General features: G+C 37.0%; 1 protein-coding gene across 1 annotated transcript in view; it reads right to left on the bottom strand.

The window, feature by feature from the left end:
- Positions 1–3597: 3597 nt before the first annotated feature.
- Positions 3598–21080, bottom strand: part of mtor (mechanistic target of rapamycin kinase) — a 224863-nt gene continuing 207380 nt past the window's right edge. The window contains exons 54-58 of the mRNA XM_084138801.1: positions 11632–11697; positions 10865–10945; positions 4315–4395; positions 4054–4159; positions 3598–3886 (exon numbers count right to left, since the gene is read on the bottom strand). Of these exons, the coding sequence (XP_083994927.1) occupies positions 3871–3886; positions 4054–4159; positions 4315–4395; positions 10865–10945; positions 11632–11697 (350 nt within the window). The 3' untranslated portion in view covers positions 3598–3870. The remainder of the gene's footprint in view (positions 3887–4053; positions 4160–4314; positions 4396–10864; positions 10946–11631; positions 11698–21080) is intronic.

Genomic DNA, 21080 nt, shown 5'->3' with positions numbered 1-21080 from the left:
AAGTTTGGTCGGAATATGATAAAGCATTGAAGAGATACAGCCTTACGTCTATTTTTTGCAAGCGCTACATAAAATGTATGATCCAATATTTCCCTTTGCAATTCATCCATTGGGTTATTATTATTATGGAATCAAACTAATCAAGAGTTCTAGACTTTGACGGGTTCTTCTTATTTGTTTTCATGTTGCTGTTCTCATGATTGCTGTATGAGATTTTTATAGACAACTATGCCTAGGGTCTTGAAGTTCTGTCACACCACATGTAGCCACTTACATGTTTTCTTACTTGGCATATAGTAACTCTTTAGGTATTTACAACACCACTGGTCACTATATGATAAAAGTGTGAAAATTAATCATAAGAAGAAGTTTATATTAGTTCAAGTTTGCTCTGTGTGGATGTATTGTTCTGTTCCAGTGATGTTCTATGACTAAACCTTGAAGGGAAAAGATATCGCCTATGGGGTCAAAGCCTCTTCCCCAATGGTATCTGCTAAAGCCTTTCCAAGAGGCATATATACCCCTCGGGTCCCAGCAAGTTCTGACCAAGGTGGTAGGACCCAGCGATCCTTTGCGCCACTTTGCATACCTTGTTTATTCGTGTAGCCTGCCCTCCAGATATTAAATATGCACGTGCTTTGCAATTCATCCATTGGGTTATTATGGAATCAAACTAATCAAGAGTTCTAGACTTTGACAGGTTCTTCTTATTTGTTTTCATGTTGCTGTTCTCATGACTGCTGTATGAGATTTTTATAGACAACTATGCCTAGGGTCTTGAAGTTCTATCACACCACATGTAGCCACTTACATGTATGCTTACTTGGTATATGTAACTCTTTAGGTATTTACAACACCTTTTTACAACAAAATGAATCATAAGAAGTAGTTTATATTAGTTCAAGTTTGCTCTGTGTGCAGGGGCGGATTAAGGTGGTCAGGGGCCCCTAGGCTGCTCTTTGTGTGAGGCCCCCCCTAAAAATTTATTTAGTAGTGCCATGCATGGTCCACACGCAACTACGGTGAACTGGCATACACACATTGGCCCTCATTTATCATTCTTGCGTAGAAACGGGTGTATATGTTGGCGTAAGAGAGAACCAACACTACAATGTTTCCTTTACATTCCTTCAAGTGGTGGCCAATTCACATCTACCCAATCACCTATTTGTTGTTTTTTTTTCTTTTTCTTTTTTGTTATGGGCCAATTAGGGTCTTTTTTTGTTCGTGGTGTGGTTATGGGTTTGTTTTTCTTAAAAAAAAAAAATGTTTTAATATATTTTAATTTGTCAAGAATTGTAAAAAAATCGTCAATAAGCTCATAATTTGTGCTAAAATAGTCTAAATGTTTAGTTTTAAGAACAATTTTAAAAAGCTGGTTATGTCCATTTTGATGTTTCTGTGCAAGTTCAGCAGACAGTGAGGTTCGGGTTTGTTCCGATCAGAGCTCGTGAGCGGAGAGCGCATTTCTGAATATTCCGCTCCGCTCGTTCATTCCGCAGGGTCACACGCTCAACACAGAAGAATGTCCTGCTGCCTGGCTCGAAAATATGTGGAATAAGGGCTGCTTCCGACTACATTTTTTTCTAGTCGACTAGTAGTTGTTCATTTAAGACATTCGTGGACAAATCGCCCCTTTATATTAATTTAATTACTTAGGCTATACCCTAAGAGCGTTTACATATAGCCGCATTCAAGCGCACGAACGCACGCACGCATAAAGCTTGCCACAAAGAACCGGTAAAAGTAATGATTATGAATGTGTCTAAAAAGCAAGGAGACATTTAATAATTTATTAATATACTGGTGATTTCTGTGTCGCTGCAAACATGATGATGCTGACTCGCCATGAACGCCAGAGAGAAATGCACATTTCAGATGACATATTCAGAGAGTAGCCTATTTCTTTTGGTTTTGAATATTCGTATATTCAAATATTATTCAAATACAGATTTGAATATATCTGTAAATTCGAATAATATATTCAAATTCGTATATTCAAATACAGGCCCTCGGTCCTGTTGCAACAGTCGTTGTTTAGGTAGGCTACCTTAAACGCGCACGTACAGTCTCTGAGTCATCGCTGCAACCAGGAGATGAAGAGAGCTGAGATCCACATCACCTAGCACATCTTCGTCTCTGCCACCCCAGGATGATAGCGCGGCTAGCGCAGCTAGCGTGACCAGCACCGTTGCTAGGAGGGCGCCAGCGCCTCTGCCTCGCGAGTGGATGATAGCTCTGAAGACGCCTAGCAATGGTATACCTTTAGTGGTAGTATACCTTTAGTTAAGTTAGTCTTCGTAGCGCGCTAAGAGACAGCGTTATCGGGAAACGCAGCCCAGGTATGATGCGTAATGGAGATTCCAAAGCGCTCTTCTTTGGTCAGAACCATGGAGAGCGATCGCGGATAGGTCCGTCCTATGCACCGAAACTTTTTACTATGCAACAAAATATTTAAAGAGCATCAAGCTATTAAAATCTATATTATGTATACGCACATATAATATAACAGTATAGGCCTATTAGTCAGTAATTTTTATTAGGTTAAACAGTGATTCGATAAGGTTTTTAATTTAAGGCCCACCCACAATTGGTCTGGGCCATCCAAAACTGGAATCCTGGCGCCGTGCCTTTGCGCTTAAGTAAATAAAAAAATAAAAATAAATTGTCTGGCCAATCCGAGGCCCCTGCACACGTGGGGCCCCTAGGCTGCAGCCTAGGCAAGCCTGTGCATTAATCCGCGCCAGTCTGTGTGGATGTGTTGTTCTGCTCCAGTTATCTTATGTGACCAAAATCAGAGCAACGGCCTAGGAGGAGTACGAAAAAAGTAGGTTTTTCGGAAAATTCTAAGCGCCGGAAACATTTTCATGGCAGAAAATGATGCCATATGGTGGAAAAGGAATCAGTGGGAAAAATAATTTAGTTTCTAGCCCTTATGGTTCAGTATGCCAAATTTTTGTCCTCTATCAGTGTGCCAAATACTTTCCCTCAAGCGGTTCTATGGGGTGCCATAGACTTCCAGAGTGGAATAATAATAATAATAATAATAATACTGTGAACACCAACGATACAACAGGTGCCATCACAACTTCGGTGCTTGGCCCCTAATAATAATAATTTAAAATCACAAGTGATGTTAATACAGCTCACATGATTTTTTTTTTTTTTAACAGGGCACTGGTAATTATAACAGTGACAAAGCTCTTGCTGTTTCTCTAGTTAAGATTATCAGAGTTCACTCACTGATAAGTGATAATTGGGCATTGTTATGAATTTGGATGAAAACAATTCAACTAATGGAATTCAAGTAAGATTTTTTCTTCTTCAGGAGAGGTGTCTTTTTCCAATGTTCTTTTAAATCAATGTAGAATAGGAGTGATTTTTTTTGTTGTTGTTAATATCAAGCGTATCTTAACATGACTATTGCTACTGAAACACTGACATAAACATTGCTAATGGAGGAGACATTGAGTAATATAAGATTGTATTGTCATCATTTAATATTCGGGTCATCATTTACACATTTTTATTGTAAAGAACATTTAACTGTCATGAAGATAAAATAGGTTTCATTTTCTATATGAAACAGTCTCTTAATGTTCTTTAATTCTTTATTTTTTGGTGATATTTGTCCCTGTACAACTTGTACAAATCATTTCAAATAAAATAAAACACTGACAATGTGATAGTCATATTACAAAATCTCCACCAAGATTAATTCTTCAGATTTTTCAGGGGTTTGCTTAGAAGAGTGACTGCTTCATTTTTTTTCAAAATCAATGTCAATTATCAAAGTCTGTGCTTGCATCACTATCCAAGGTGAATTTAACAGCAAAATAAAGAAAAAGAAAGCAGTAGCAATATGAAGCTCTACCAAAAAGGGCACCTAAAGAGAATAAGACAGAGAAAAAAAGACTTTAATCACACAACACTACATATATCACAGGACAAAATAACACTTTCTGAATTATGTAAAAAAAAAAAAATCCATACATTTAAATATCTGTTTTACACTTCTTACAATCTCTTAAGCAAGACAATAAAAACACATACCATCCAATGTAACACTGGCACAGGTTTTCATGCGAAGTAGCTTGTTTGATGAGCAGCTCCACTTGAGTAGGTACGTCCAGGGTCTCATCATGGGAAAAGTCTCGTCCTAGAAGTAAAAAACATGAATCCATTAATATTTGTTTTACTAGCTATTGATGTTTGATAATGTACTGTATGTTAGTGCTAGAATCATGAAGTCACTTAGAAATGTGTGCTCAGTCTTCTGTGGTCTAAAAGAGAAAAGGCCAGAGTTTTGCTTACCAGTTAGCTTGTCCCGCACCCTGTTGATAATTTGGATGGCTTTCTTGTTCAAGGCTTCAGGTTGCACAAGGCCATCTCCAACTGAAGGAATAAAAATGAAGCAACAATGTCAATGACAAACACACAGCCTGAAATCTGATTCTTTGTATGAATACAGTAAGCATTTTTATTTTATTTTATGAATTTCTTTGTATGAATACGCCAGAGTATGCAGATTCTTTCTTTTCTTTTCTTTTCTTTTAAGACTTAATTATTATAAGCGAACATACTGATCTACTATTTTAATTCAAAATAATTATTAGCTGTGCTAGCAGAGCAAGCATATCATATAAGTGTTTCTCGTATTTTAGATAATTACACATGAAACAGGTGTGCATTTCTATTTATTTATACTACAGGGCTGTTCAATGCTTGATTCTGATTGATTGACAAACGTTCCAAGGTGTGCAATTATTTCAAGGGTAACGCACGGCAAAATTAGAAAGCATAAACTCTTTCTCCCGCTCTCTCTCTCCCTCAAACGCACACACATACAGTACGGACACACACTAGCACAGTAACGTGTTGTAAGTGCTGTTTTGAAGATTTTATAAGTAAAATAGTTTAAAAGCTAGCCTACATGACATTTCTCACAAGCGAGGTAATAATGGCGTTTCTTAGAGCATATGAACTTACAGTTTCGCTAGCCTATTGGTCACTTGTCGTCAATTATTCCTTACATAATTGAATCCTATTTTCCTTGCCATACAATAAAAATTAAAGGAATTTCTCTGCATGGCAGCATTAAGAGTAGTGGCTTAGTTTTCTAATACATAGATTAGTATATTTTGTCAATATGAAGACCATATTATTTAATATTTCTCACAAATACATTTATATAAAATGTTTAAAATTCATATAAAAAATTTGCGATGCATTTGAATAGGTCATGCACATACTTTGTTGTTCGTTATCTGTCCTTTTTTACTTTACAGAAAATTGCAAAGGACACGCACAAAAAAAGATATTGTAAACATGTATTAAAGGAACATGCCATCCTTTTGGGGCTTATTCACCGTATCCCCCAGAGGATAAGTCCATACATACCCTTTTCATCTCTGCGCGTGCCATAACTCTGCCTAACGCACCCACCGCTAGCCTAGCGTAGCATAAAGACTGGAGGTAAATGGCTCTAGCTAGCATACTGCTCCCAAAAAGTGACAAAATAACGCCAACATTTTCCTATTTACATGTTGCGATTTGTATAGTCACAGCGTGTACAAATAACAAGGTAACATGAGACACAGCCATCTTCTAAATACATACTGGGAACTATATTCTCAGAAGGCGAAGCACTGCTACTTCTGCGGAGTGATTTACTCCAACTCTGCTCCTCACCACGGGGATTCTCAGGTACTGAGAATATAGTTCCCAGTATGTATACGGTTAGAAGATGGTCTCATGTGACCTTGTTATTTGTATACGCTGTGACTATACAAATCGCAACATGTAAATAGGAAAATGTAGGCGTTATTTTGTCACTTATTGGGAGCAGTATACTAGCTGGAGCCATTTACCTCCAGTCTTTGTGCTAAGCTAGGCTAGCGGTGGGTGCGTCAGACAGAGTTATGGCACGCACGGAGATGAAAAGGGTATGTATGGACTTATCTAACTCTGGGGGATACGGTGAATAAGCTAAAGTCCCAAAAAGTCGGCGTGTTCCTTTAAGTCAAGCACTTTTTATGAATTCCTTTATTTTGGTTAAATTGTGAGCATGCTATATTATTAATTCCCTTGATTTAATTAAAGCAAACCAAAGGAAAAAATAAAACAAGGGATCTAATAAAATACCATAAAAAACAAGGGATCTAAAATGAAAGAACAAATTAATAAAATGTTGTCATGTTTGAACTTAAACAAAAGACTAATTAATAAAACATGCTTGTAAGTTCATATCATGTTTCTGCGTATCAGAAATTTCAGCAACTGAAATTGTCGCCGCAGCAATTAAAAACGTGAAATCACTCATAACTCCAAGACCATTGGTCGTAGATGGAATTGGAATCCTTGGCTCCAGACAAATAATAAATGTCTGATTTCATTTCTGCCATGAAATTTTTTCAGCCATCTATAATTATCAATAAACAGTTAAAAATTTCGATTCACGTTTGCAACAGGACACCAAGATGTTTTAAGTGGGCGGGGTTACATTTACTAAAATGGTTCTAAAAATGGTACACATATGTAAGAGCTCAATCTGAGGTCACAGCAAAAAATAAAATAAACGATTGTGGAGTTTGGCCTCTTGGTGGCGCTATAACATAAAAAAACCCCCAAGAAAATTGCTATAACCATGGGCCTAGACCCCAAAAGCATTGATGTCATAAAGAACTCGTTGCTTGAACCCCGATAATTGCTGCTCGCAGCTATATTTATTTTAATGATTGTCGTTCCAACCCAATAAGACTTTCATTCATATTTGAAAAACATTTGAAGATATTTAATTACATTTTTTATTTTTTATTTATTTAATTTGACCAAGATTTAAACCTGTTCACACTGGTGATTTAACCCACTGCCTTTCGACTATAAATTCACTTTCTCTAATAATAAAATAGACACATCGCAATACAAGTCACAATTAAATACATTGTAATGTTTCAGTGACAATATCATAATTGGACATATATAAACTGCATAGAGAGAAATACAAACTGGGCCAGAGAGATTCAGCATGTCCGTGCGAGTGAGAGAATCTGCGGATTCTGTATAAATATCTCTTGAGCAGGGGCAGAAAAGAGTATCAGTAGTTTATGAGACGTTAAATTGAAATGTTATTGTTATTGTTTAACTATACTTATGTACTTAAACCAACAGTAAACATTAGCTATCCTATTATGCCTGTGTTGCTAAATTTCTTAGTTGCTAATCATTTTACAATTAAGTTCTTATAATTTTTAATTTGTGTTGATGAATTGCATTTTGTGAGGAGTTGGAAGAAATGTTTGAAGAAAAATAACACAATTTTGAAGATTAACGTTCATATTGTGATTTTAAGAATGATAAATGCATGTTGATGTCACATAGCAATGTGTAAAATATTTTTTCACAAGTGGTTATAGCTAATTTATCAAAAATTGTTAAATGATTGTATACAATTAATTGAAATATTTTTATTACGAGTATAGTACATTTTATTACTCTATAATATTTTGTATAGTATCAAAATGGCAAAAATATATATGGTAACTACTGGGATAATTAAAAATATTATGAGTTTTACCATTTATCTTTTTTCCCCTGATATTTTTGATTTTTGCCTATTAACTGACTGCTGCAGTCAACTTTGGGACACTTGTGAGATATGTTTAATATACTTTTTATTGTCATATCGTCCAGCCCTACATTGTACGTGCTAGGGATGTACTCGAAGCTGAATACCTTATTCAGAAATGAACAGATAATGACTGATACTTTCAAATGTATAATGCAAAAAGTATTCGTTAGATGCAGTCACTTCTTGTGCTTACTAGATAACAGGTGAGCCGGGTGACAGCACAACATTTTACAACACAAAAGTGAGTGTTTAAAATAAATGAGGGTAACACTTTATAATAACTTTCTTTAATAAATCATTAACAAACATTATATAATGCTTAACAGATCATTAGTTAATATATATTCACATAGCTAGAAATATTAGATAATATGCATGTTAATGTTTACTAATGAATTTATTAAACATTACATGTTGATTGATTAACCGATCATAATTTAATGTACAGTCAAACCAAAAATGATTCAGACACCTGATATAATTTTTGATATTTGTTTACTAGTGGGTGCAGGACACTATAGTTAATTTATAAGTGAGGCTAGCAAAATAAAGTAAACTGTGACATATTATACCCACAAATTCTTCATACAGTGGACTACCAGTAAAAATAATAAAAATTATTCAGACACTTTGACCTGACCATGTTTTGCTTAAGTGTTTTTTCTTTAATTGCTAATGTGACCTTTTTTACACCACAGACTGAACAAGATTAAGCATTGCTTGGTAATTGTTTGACCTAAATCGGTATTATCTAATTGTGTACTTAAATTAAACAGCTGACAGATATTAAACATAATTCATTTGTGAGACAGTCTAACAGAAGGATGGCCGAAACCACTGAAATATCATCTGATTGGAGTTCTTGTCATATTTTATTACCATTTTCTAAACTATAGCAAATAAACTGTGATAATGTGATAAATGTTGAAGGTGTCTGAATACATTTTGTTTTGACTGTAAATTAAAATGCTTTCAAATGCCATTAAACTTCAGTTCATATTACCAAATGCACTTTTTTTAGATTTACAAAAGTACAAATGCAAAAAGGTGCTTGGTAGCTATGAGTGATCCAGATGTTCAACATAAAATTGAACAGTATAAGAATGACTGGTCCCACTTTATATTAGGAGTCTTTAACGACCGTGTACTTATGTAAAAAAACACTGTACAGGGTCAGTTTGATTACTTTAGGGGAAAATGGTTCAAACTGTTTATATTACATTGTTTTAATAAATGAACAAGTATTTTATTGAAAAATGTATTTGTGTTGAGGCAGTAAAAACATGTTACAATTATGTGGTGTTATGTCTTTACAATGCATTAAGCTAAACTTAACTAACCAGTAGCTAAAAGTCCAATGCCCTTACAGGTACTAAATGATTAATAGTTATAAACATCTACAAATAATGAATAGTTTAAACTTTAGATTGGGTATTGCAAAAACAGGACCAAATAATTAATAAATGATTTGTAAAAAAAAAAAAAAATACACACCACAACAAACGAAGACTGGATGTATGACCTTTTCAGACTGTTGATATGAGTTATTGAATAATATGGTTTATTTCAGGTGCAAAAAAATTACTAATTAAACTATTTTTTTCACAACATTGTAAATGTAAAAAAGTGCATTAGGTAATATATGAATCGAAGTTAAATTATATCTTTTAGTATTTTATTTACATTAAATAATGATCTGTTAATCATTTATGTAATGTTTAATATGTTTATTTAAACATTAACAAGCATGTTATCTTATACCTATTTGAATATATATTAACTAATGATCCGTTAAGCATTATAATATTTATATAATGTTTGTTAACTCAACCTTCTCTCGCGGGTCAAAATGACCCGAAACCCTAAAATTATACTTTTTTTTTTTTTTTGTCCAGAAAGCTTATTTCATTTCATTTGGATAATATTTTTTCTTTTGGAGATTTTTGTTAGTTTTTTCTTTTATTTACCTTTAAATTTCTAAATTTGATCAATAAATAATAAATAAATATTAGTAATTTAGTAATTTAAGCACATTCCTCAACTTAATAACTCACAATTTAATGCATAAACCTTTTAAGTCAGCTCAAAATATCGTACATTGGATGTCTTTGCCGACCTCTTGTGGAAAAATATAAAAAATATATAACATGATATTTCATGACTCTTGCCACTAGATGGCATTATAGCTCTATTTGGAGCAAATGAGCTGTTCTGCTGGGTCCTAAAATCAGTTTACTTCAGTAGACATTCAGATACACATGTAAACATTATATAAAAAAAATTTGGGTAAAGTTTTAGCATTTTTAGTTCGAATTTTGAGCATTTTTGGGGTTTTCTATGTGTACTGAAGCATTCCTCGCATTCCATTCATTCCAATGGGGGTCAAATTGACCCGCGAGGGAAGGATTTGTTACTTTTATAAATTTTAACCACAAAACTCCTCAAAATCTTTTTTTGTGTGTATTCGTGGTTCAAGTGCGACAAAAGTCTTGGACACTCAATATGACACTGAAGAATGAGGGTTAATCATTGTAAATAGTAATCATTTTTGAAAAGTGTTAGTAAAAATCACTTTTTAAAAGTGCATGATCATATGAAATGAAAGTTTAATGACATATGTAAGCATTTCAATTTACATTAAATAATGATCTGTCAATCAATATTTAATGTTTAATAAGTTCATTAATTAACATTAACAAGCACATTATCTCAAATTTCTAGCTATGTGAATATATACTGTACTTACTAATAATCTGTTAAGCATTATATAATGTTTGTTAATGATTTATTCTAGAAAGTTATAAAGTGAAATATCTGACCAACCGTAAACTGTTTGCAAACATTCCTATGTTGCCTATGCTGTTAGAAGTGGTGTTTTATTTATGGTTTATTTGTGCTATGCTTACCCAACAAACACAAGAATGAGAAAAGTGCAGTTGAGAAAGCATCTGATCATAGGGATGTAGATATGTTTGCACCGGCTCTGCAATTCGGCACTCAGATCAAGTCAAGTCACGTTTATTTCATAAAAAAAATAAGTTTTCCGGAAAATAAGTTCATCAGTTTCCAGAATTAGAAAATAATAAACTGAACAATTCCAGGGTCCTCGCACCATTCGAACCAAAATCACTTTAGATCATAATCATGACTTCTGAGTTTGTAAATTGGAACTAGCAAGGAGGACTAGAAAGCAGCATAACTTTAAGGAGTGAAGTTAAGTCCTCAAGGACTTACTGAAGGAGTGAATTGACTCAGGCACTGTAGTTCCTGGCTTTTTGTGGGTTGTTTCTCCCAGGTCAATACCCTCCATGGCTTCTACATGAAACATACCAAAAACATACCACAAAATTAAATCTATTATCATGAACATGCATTAGTTTTGATGGAAATTCTGGATGAGTACATTAGATGCCATTTCATAACGTCACTTAAGTCTTTACTGCTTGGGTGTTGTTTGTGAATGAAAGCATTGTACTGTATACGGGAAAGCTCTGGCAGTGTGAACAAAATCATGCAATGCCAGAACAGTTGCCGGAACAACTTCTCAGTACATATCCTGTAATTTCTGTGTGAATATACTACTCTGCTTCTAAAAGTTAAAAAAACTTTTGCTGGTAGCAAAGTAGCAAATCATGGATCACTGCTGTGATGTAAATGAAAGGCTACTGGCTACCCTTCCAACTTCCTATTTCAGAAGGAAATAAGACGCATGAAAAAAAACTGGGATTCACTTTATTTTGATGGTCCCTTTAACACATTCTGTTGACTATATGTATTGTTGCACCTACATGTCTACTAAATCTCAGAGTGTTAGTAGACTAGTAGGGTTAGGGTTAGAATAAATTGACATGTAGTTGCAAAGTTACTTATAGTCAACAGAATGTTCAAAAGGGACCATCAAAATAAAGTTTTACCGAAAACTGTGCTTGTCAAGTTATTTCATACTGGAGTTTAACCTATTATGGTATTGGTAATTAGAATGGGTTAAAGTCAAGACTCACCAACAGACTGTCCTGCCGTATAGGAGTCAGTTCTGGTCCTGGAGCGCTTGTTTCCTTTAGTGTTTGCTGTAGGAGAGAACAGAAACATCCAGTTACTTAACATTCACAAACATCTGAGGATTGACTGTCAACCTAACATCAATATTTTAGGTTAAAAGAAAGAAGAAGAAAAAAGAATAGTGTAAGAAAAAGTGTGGTAACACTTTATAATAATGTTCAGTTGTATCATTTACAAAACATTCATAAATGATTAGCAAGTGATATACTAACATTTTATGTATGTTTTGTAGATTCAGTTATAAGTCATTTACAAATGATTAGTTAATGATTAATCATTTACAAAACATGAATATGCGTTTCATAAATGTTTAATAAATTATGTTTTTTTTTTGTATGTATGTATGTAGCAATTAGAGGGAGAAAGTGTTGTAAATGCCTTGTATACACGTACAGATAATTTGAAACAGGTAAGTAACAGTGTTCAACACAATGATGTGTAAACGCATGAATAAATCATTTACAACACTTTCTGCATTCCCTAATCTAAAGTGTAAACTATTCATCACTTGTAAATGTGTTACACATCATTCGTAGATTACCACTTCAAGAATCAATAAGGCATAAGATCAACGAATCTTATCTACGAATGATGTGTAACACATTTACAAGTGATGAATAGTTTACACTTTAGATTAGGGGATGCAGAAAGTGTTGTAAATGATTTATTCATGCATTTACACATCTATAACAGGTGTTGAACACTGTAGTGTGTACTGCAGTGTAAGTGCTGACTGGTGAGGGTATAGACAGCTGTCTTCTCTGAAACACATGGAGCCTTTAACCACTGTGCACCAGATGTGAGCAAAACAAACCAAAAAAATGTAACAATTTATTAAACATTTATGAAACGCATAGTCATGTTTTGTAAATGATTAGTTAATCATTAACTAATCAAATCTAAATTACTTATAACTGAATCGACAAAACATACATAAAATAATGAACATATCACTTATTAATCATTTATGAATGCATAGTCATGTTTTGTAAATGATTAGTTAATCATTTACTAATCACTTGTAAATGACTTGTAACAGAATTTACAAAACATACATAAAATTTTAGTATATCACTTGCTAATCATTTATGAATGTTTTGTAAATGATTAGTTCATCATTAACTAACCACTTATACATGACTTACAACTGAACATTAGAAAGTGTTGCTGGAAGATGATCTAGTACAGTAACACTATTTTACAATGCTTGTTATTCATGTTACATGTACTTACTATTGTAATAAAAGTAAATTAGGCATAATAAGCAACTAAGTAAAACAAACCCTAACCATATAGACATACATATTGTTAATTATTATTATTCAGCACTTCTTTGTGTTGAATTCTAACCCTAACCCTAACTTGTAACAATGACACATTAAAATAGTGTATTTATCCATCCATTCTTCAAACACTTGTTTAATTATTGATAAGCATGGTATCTACTGTGATATAATGAAATAGGTTGTTTGAAAAAAACAAAAAAACAATACAAGCGTATGGGATGCTCAAGGGGTTCAGGATTAATGCAGTCAAGATAGTGGTGTGTGTTTCCGGTAAGAGAAACATGGGAATCCCAATTTAACTTATTTATTCAAAGGAGTTTGTATATGTTACTTCACAAATGTGTGGTCTATAATAAACAGAATAGAAACAAAGAAAACAGTTGTAAGTATATCAGTAAATGATACAAACATTCAGTTAAGTAATATGTAAATTAACATACATGGGTTAACTGCGTGCTGATTATATTAATAAAATAATAAAGTAAACAATGACACGCAGATTGCACGATCTGTATGCTCAATATTACAGCAGCAAACATACTATGTCATCAAATTCAACATTTTCAAACAATATTGAACAAACCGGGTGATCTGTAACTAGGAAGTGAATATAATATCTTATAATATAATTACAATTATTCTCGAGCTCAAAGTCTGATATGAAAATGTTTGGTTTCACTTTGTGACGCAGTTTAAAATGCGTTAATTTTACGAGCAAATCTCGACATTCAGAACAATAAGATCAATAACAAAGACGAAATATATACGAAAACTCACCTGTAATCATTTAAGCACAGAGAAAAACATATACATCGTTGAATAACAGACCAGGGGCCTCATGTATCAATCTTGCGTACGCACAAAAACTTTGTGTACGCCAGCTTTCACGCTCACGGTCGGATGTACTAACAGTGAAATTAACGTGAGAATGTGCGTTCCTCCACGCCAATTTCATGTCTGGCGTACGTACATTTCTCATTGTTTTTGTCCGTTGGCGACTCTTACAGGCAATGAAGTGAAGTTGCAAACATTACACAACGAACTGTTCTACAAGTCTATCGCACCACCACCTGTGGGAAGCATTGCTATTAATTTGCAATTTATAAAATAATTGACATATATTGTCACACGAGCCTTATGGGAATATTCTATCAATTATGCAATTAAGTAAGAACATATAAAAGCATATGCAAATTGATACAACCCTTAGTCTATAAATAAAATAAAATCTAAAATAAAATAATATCAAATATAATATAATATTAATAAAAATATTAAATATGAATTAATATATATATATATATATATATATATATATATATATATATATATATATAATGTATAATAATATATTTAATATATAATAATATAATATAATATAATATAATATAATATAATATAATATAATATAATATAATATAATAATAATAATAATACCGCATTGATGGCATCAGCCAAACTCTCCCGCTCATATTTTTTCCTTTTGTTATTAATTCCGGAGGACAAAGTTCCAAATAAAATAATTTTTTCTCGTTTCTACCTAGTATAGTAGCACCTCCAATTCACTTTCTGTAAAGTTTCGTTTCTTGACGCTTGCTTTAGCCATTTTCTTACTGCTTTCTTTTGCCAAAGTGGACTCATTACCATATTTAAATTGACTTAATTAAGGGAGGAGACTGGGTGGGGCATTGTGCTCGTGCATGTGCGCTCAATTTTATGTTAATTGGGATGTACAAAGAGAATATGCGTGGGATCCTTCGTACGCAGAGATTCATACATCTGTTTTTTTTTTTTTGTGCGTACGCACATTTACAGCTTTGTCCGTACGCAATGTTTTAGTATGAATTCAACGCAAGTCTTTTTACATGAGGCCCCAGCTGGCCTGATTTTTAACTCAGCTGCCGATTTTGCATGTCCACACCTGACTGAGCGATGAATAATACAAAATGAAAGGAAAGGGCTTTAGACCAGGAAGTCACTGCTGTTCCAAAAACCCATTCAGTAGACTTGGATAACACTGGGAAAGCATGCCCTATCGAAGGAAGGAGGGACGCTACGGAACCCACTACCAGCCCAAAGGGAAACACCGTGGAAACACACATATGGATCCCCGTAGGGATACAACATATGTACCCAGCCTAGCATAAGTTCCACTAGCTTATAAGTGGTAAGCCTAGCATTGGACGCTCCACCACGTCCAATGTCGAAGGGGTTGAGGAGGAACTCACAGGTTTCTAATAAGAATTCAACTGGAGCAAGAATGGCGCAAGTATCCGGTTCAAGGAGGGGATTGGCCGACAAGCCGACATATCGAGCGTGCTTACTGTGTTAACTGGCTTCTATGCGAAGAGAGCACACGGTAAGCAATTGGCTCGACACGTAGGCTATAGAATTTAGTGAACGTGTTAAGTGTTGCCCAGCCCACAGCTCTACATATATCTGTCAGCGAGGCACCCTGTGCCAACGCCCAGGAAGCGGCTACACTTCTTGTGGAGTGAGCTCGTAGTCCCGGAGGGCAAGGTGCATCTTGGGATTTATACGCCAAGATGATGGCATCCACCTACCAGTGGGTCAACCTCTGCTTAGAACGGACGGGACAGAGAAAAGCCAGGGCTGGGTCTGCCTCCTCCAGGGGCAACGCTTGCAGGTTCACCACCTGGTCCCGAAAAGGAGTGGTAGGAACCTTGTGCACATATCCAGGTCGGGGTCTCAGGATAACGTGAGAGTTAACCGGCCCAAATTCCAGGCACGATTCGTCGACCGAAAATGCATGCAGGTCCCCTACCCCCTTGATGGAGGCCAATGCAACCAGGAGAACTGTCTTTAACGACAGAGTTTTTAACTCAACTGGCTCAAAGGGAGGTCTCTGAAGTGCGGTCAGCACCAGAGATAGAGGGTATGGAGGGGATGCGAGGCGGATTCAATCTCCTTGGAACCTGATGACCAGATCGTGCTTTTCCATGGATTTCCCATCCACTGCATCGTGATGTGTGGCAACAGAGGTAACATACACTTTGAGGGTTGAGGGAGACAACTTTTGCTCCAACCCCTCTTGCAGGAAAGAGAGCACGGTCCTGATCTAACATCTTCGGGGGTCTTCTCTGTGAGAAGAACACCAATCAACGAACAGGTTCCACCTCAAATTGTAAGCCTGCCTCAAAGAGGGGGCTCTTGCAGAAGCGATGGTGTCTATACGACTGATTGTGGTAGATCACCTAGAACCTCCGCGTCCCATCCAGGGACCAGACATGAAGTTTCCAGAAGTCTGGGTGCGGGTGCCATATGGTGCCCCGTCCCTGAGAGAGAAGGTCCTCCCTCAGAGGAATGGGCCAGGGAGGGGCTGACGAGAGGAGTACAAGTGCCCTTGGTCAGGGAATAAAACAACTGGCAATGGTACGAATCCGGAGAGGCAAACAGATCTATCTGTTTGGCTCCGAAGTGGTCCCAGATCAGCTGAACCACCTAGGGATGAAGTCTCCACTCTCCGGGGGCCACATGCTCTCGTGAGAGCTCGTTGGCGGCACAATTGAGCAGGCCGGGGATGTGAGTGGCACTAAGCGTCCTCAGATGCTTCTGACTCCATAAAAGGAGGTGGCGGGGCGAGTTGTGACATGCGACGGGAGCGTAGACCACCTTGATGGTTGATGTACGCAAAACAGTCGCAGTGTTGTCCATACGGACCAGTACATGCTTGCCGAGCAGCCGCATTTTGAGGCGTCTCAAAGCAAGGTCTACTGCCAACAACTCGAGGCAATTGATATGCCAATATATATGCCATGACAGGGGCTCTTTCGCTCGACACCGAAGTGAAACGAATGCCTCTGGACACGGGTGGACGCCGGCCGAACTGAATCGTGTAGCTGAGTCTGATGGTGCGGAGAATCCAGCTGGACGGATTGGAATGCACTTTCCAGGCTTCCAAAAACCGCACCAGGGGAACCAGAGGCACTACAGACGTACCCGGGGTGGGGCAGCGAAATGGAGAGCAGGGCTTGGAGGGCCCAGGGGTGGTCCAGAGCGGGGTCTGAGTGTGCAATGCAGCACTGACCTGTTTCCACTGATCGGCATTGGGTACGGGAGAAGGCGTACTCAGGTCCTCGGACCGTATCCGTTTGTCGACTGGCGACACAAGAAAGGATCGATGGTTGCGAGGCTTTGCACACCATCCAGGAACACACGGGCGGAATGACATCTTGAAAAAGACGCAAACGCACCCGTGTTGCTCTTTCAGGAATTAAACACTCTCACCAGTGCCGGAGCACACAAGGGAATAATCGCAGCAACACTGACAAGGATAGTACAGCCTGTACCAGTGAAGCACTCAGTCTCTTCGCCCTCAACCGGCCGTCAGACAAACACAAATAAAGATTTGTTTTTCTATTAAAACAGCAGTTGAAAGCTTAGAAAACTCACGATCACCGCTGTCATGCACTGTAAATACCAGCACCGGAAAAGACTTCCTGAATAAGAACCGACACACTGCGACACACTGCTCATTTTCCATGCTTTCATATCAAGCTAACCTCGACATTTAAAATAATTTTCAGCTCAAAACACCAGCACATGTGTGAAAAAAAACTTCCGATTGCGATCAGATGTGGATTCTGATCACCGTATGAGGCAGAAATATAAATTTATATGTGATAAAAGCTACTTATGCTAACCACTGTCATAACACATACACATGAGATTGTTTGAAGAACTTAGACAAAGCATACATATAGGGTGAATTCAGGTTGATTGGGACACTTTTTTGCCATTGAGAAGACAGGGAAAAAGTGTCTCAATGAACCTGAATTCACCCCATTATGATTATTGTGTATTTATTTGGTTTCATGTTTTCTGCCTCTTCCCTGTGCCTTTGTTGATTCCAGACTTCTGCATCCGTAAATGTCATATTACGCTCTGGTTAAGTCATATAACTCATAACTCCTGTTTTCTGTCCATGAGCTCCCTCTGTTGATCTGATCCCTCATAATTTCATGAAAAATTAACAGAAATAGTCATTCTCAGAAATCCCATTTCTCCCGGAAGCTCAGTGAGTCTCTTGATAATGGCTCCTTGATGAGCGCGCAGGAGAGGTTTCCACCTGGTTTTAAGATGTGCTGTGTGTGATCCCATCACAAGTGCTCAGCTAAGATGCATTGGCCATTTTCACCTGGTGTTATCATGCGTTTCAAATGCGTCGCCTGTGACCAACTGCATTCAGATTTTCTATTATTTTGTCACACTACAAGGCGAGGTTATTATAGTTTTGCTTTTTTAAATTAGTTTTTATTTTAATATCGTCTTCAATTTTGCTTTAAATTTAAGTTTAGTTAGTTTCATTAATGGTTTTGTTAGTTTTAGTTTAGTTTTTATTTTGCAAACACATTTCTATTTAGTTTTTATTTTATTTAGTTTCAGTTTTAGTTTTAGTAATTATAGTTTAGCAGAGCAAACAGAACACTTCCAGGGTAGACCAAAGCGAGACGCACAATTTTAGCAAAGTTTAATGTTTGCCGAGATTACAGTTAACTCTTGTGCAGACATCTTAATAATAAAAATAAAAATAATGGTTTGAGATTGAACAAAGCACCAAATAAATGGAACTTAAAAGTATACAAGAAAAAAAAAAAACGATGAAAAATACAGACAAACTACTTCATATTAAAGATGAAATCTTGTCAAACATAGTTTTGTGTGTGTGTGACACTGGTACATACAACAAAAAAAAAGCTATCAGCTAAATTAATCTGACAACCTGCTGTGAAACCAGTGTGATTAAATAATGAAGTATCTATGCAGTGTGTGAGTGTGTGTGAGTGTGTACATGTTTTTCTATCGTGGTGGGGACTTAAACCTGAATGCACACACACTCATGGGGACTTGTGTCACTGTGGGCCTAAATTAAATCACACAGAATGAGTTTTTTTTTTGAAAATGTGTGTGATGGGTCGGTTTAGGGGTCGGGTTAGTGTGTGTGTGTGTGTGTGATGGGTCGGTTTAGGGGTCTGGTTAGTGTGTGTGTGTGTGATGGGTCGGTTTAGGGGTCTGGTTAGTGTGTGTGTGTGTGTGTGTGATGGGTATGTTAGGGGTCGGGTTAGTGTGTGTGTGTGTGTGTGTGTGATGGGTCGGTTTAGGGGTCGGGTTAGTGTGTGTGTGTGTGATGGGTCGGTTTAGGGGTCGGGTTAGTGTGTGTGTGTGTGTGTGTGATGGGTCGGTTTAGGGGTCTGGTTAGTGTGTGTGTGTGTGTGTGTGTGTGATGGGTCGGTTTAGGGGTCTGGTTAGTGTATGTGTGTGTGTGTGTGTGTGATGGGTCGGTTTAGGGGTCTGGTTAGTGTATGTGTGTGTGTGTGTGTGTGATGGGTCGGTTTAGGGGTCGGGTTAGTGTGTGATGGGTATGTTAGTATGTGTGTGTGATGGGTATGTTAGGGGTCGGGTTAGTGTGTGTGTGTGATGGGTCGGTTTAGGGGTCGGGTTAGTTAGTGTGTGTGTGTGTGTGATGGGTCGGTTTAGGGGTTGGGTTAGTGTGTGTGTGTGTGTGTGATGGGTATGTTAGGGGTCGGGTTAGTGTTTGTGTGTGTGTGTGTGTGTGTGTGTGATGGGTCGGTTTAGGGGTCGGGTTAGTGTGTGTGTGTGTGATGGGTATGTTAGGGGTCGGGTTAGTGTGTGGGTATGTTAGGGGTCGGGTTAGTGTGTGTGTGTGTGATGGGTCGGTTTAGGGGTCGGGTTAGTTAGTGTGTGTGTGTGTGTGTGATGGGTCGGTTTAGGGGTCAGGTTAGTGTGTGTGTGTGTGTGTGTGTGTGTGTGTGTGTGTGATGGGTCGGTTTAGGGGTCGGGTTAGTGTGTGTGTGTGTGATGGGTATGTTAGGGGTCGGGTTAGTGTTTGTGTGTGTGTGTGTGATGGGTCGGTTTAGGGGTCAGGTTAGTGTGTGTGTGTGTGTGTGTGTGTGTGTGTGTGTGATGGGTCGTTTTAGAGGTCAGGTTAGTGTGTGTGTGCGTGTGTGTGTGTGTGTGTGATGGGTATGTTTAGGGGTCGGTTTAGTGTAAGAAGACAGAATATACAGTTTGTACAATATAAAAACCATTACGTCTATGGAAAGTCCCAACAAAGAGAGAGAGAGAGAGAGAGAGAGAGAGAGAGAGAGAATGAGTGTGTGTGTGTGTGTGTAGTGTGTAGTGTCCCGGGACATGTCTCCACATGGATAACAATATTATTATCAGAAAATCTTTTGTAAAAACAAAAATAACAACAGCACCTTTCAGCCTGTCAACCTTCATGAAAGCATGACATCACCACATTAAAGGTATGTTTGTGCTTGACGGACTTGTTTTGCTGTTGCACCCTTGTCTTGCACGCAAATGAAAGGACATTCTAAAAACGCTTCGCTCAAGTTAAAAGAAGTTCAACTTGCATCTCATTACCTTGAGTTATTATTTCCCATTCCACTGCCACGGACGCATCCTTTATGAACAGCCGCTTAGGACTAGCGATGTGTTCGCTGGTCCTTCATTGAGCGCGTCACAGGACAGCGGTTAATCGCCTCAGCAACTTCACGCGTGTGAAGCGCCATTTACAGGCATATCCCTAAATAGCCACAGGTCAGACTTTCCACCAAAGTAAAGAGCTTATTAAATACGAAAACGATTATTTATTTTTGCTAATTATTATTTTATTTCAGTTAGTTTTTCAGTAACTGTTGTTAGTTTCGTTTCGTTTTAGTTTTTCATTTATTATGAATTTCTAATTTTATTTCAGTTTACGAAAATGTTTTTTGACCAATAGTTTTAGTCTTAGTTTCAGTTTTCGTTTACGAAAATAACCTTGCTACAAGGTAACACTTATAATAAGGATCATTAGTTAACACGAACTAAGAATGAACAATACTTCTACAGGATTTATTAATCTGAATTTCAACATTTACTAATACATTATTAAAATCAAAAGTTGTATTTGTTAAGTAAGGAATAATTGACGACAGGCCGTTGAATTATTAGAAAAATAATGCACACCCGAGGTGGTAATGCGGTCACGACGCGAAGCGGAGTGGCCGTTACACCTCGGGTGTGCATTATTTTTCTAATAATTCAACGACCTGAAGTCAATTATTCCGCTTATACTA

The sequence above is a fragment of the Abramis brama genome, assembly GCF_963993115.1.
Source record: "Abramis brama genome assembly, chromosome: 16".
Lineage (NCBI taxonomy): Eukaryota > Metazoa > Chordata > Actinopteri > Cypriniformes > Leuciscidae > Abramis > Abramis brama.
The sequence above is the reverse complement of the archived record's forward strand: the minus strand, read 5'-3'. Positions and strand labels throughout refer to the sequence as shown.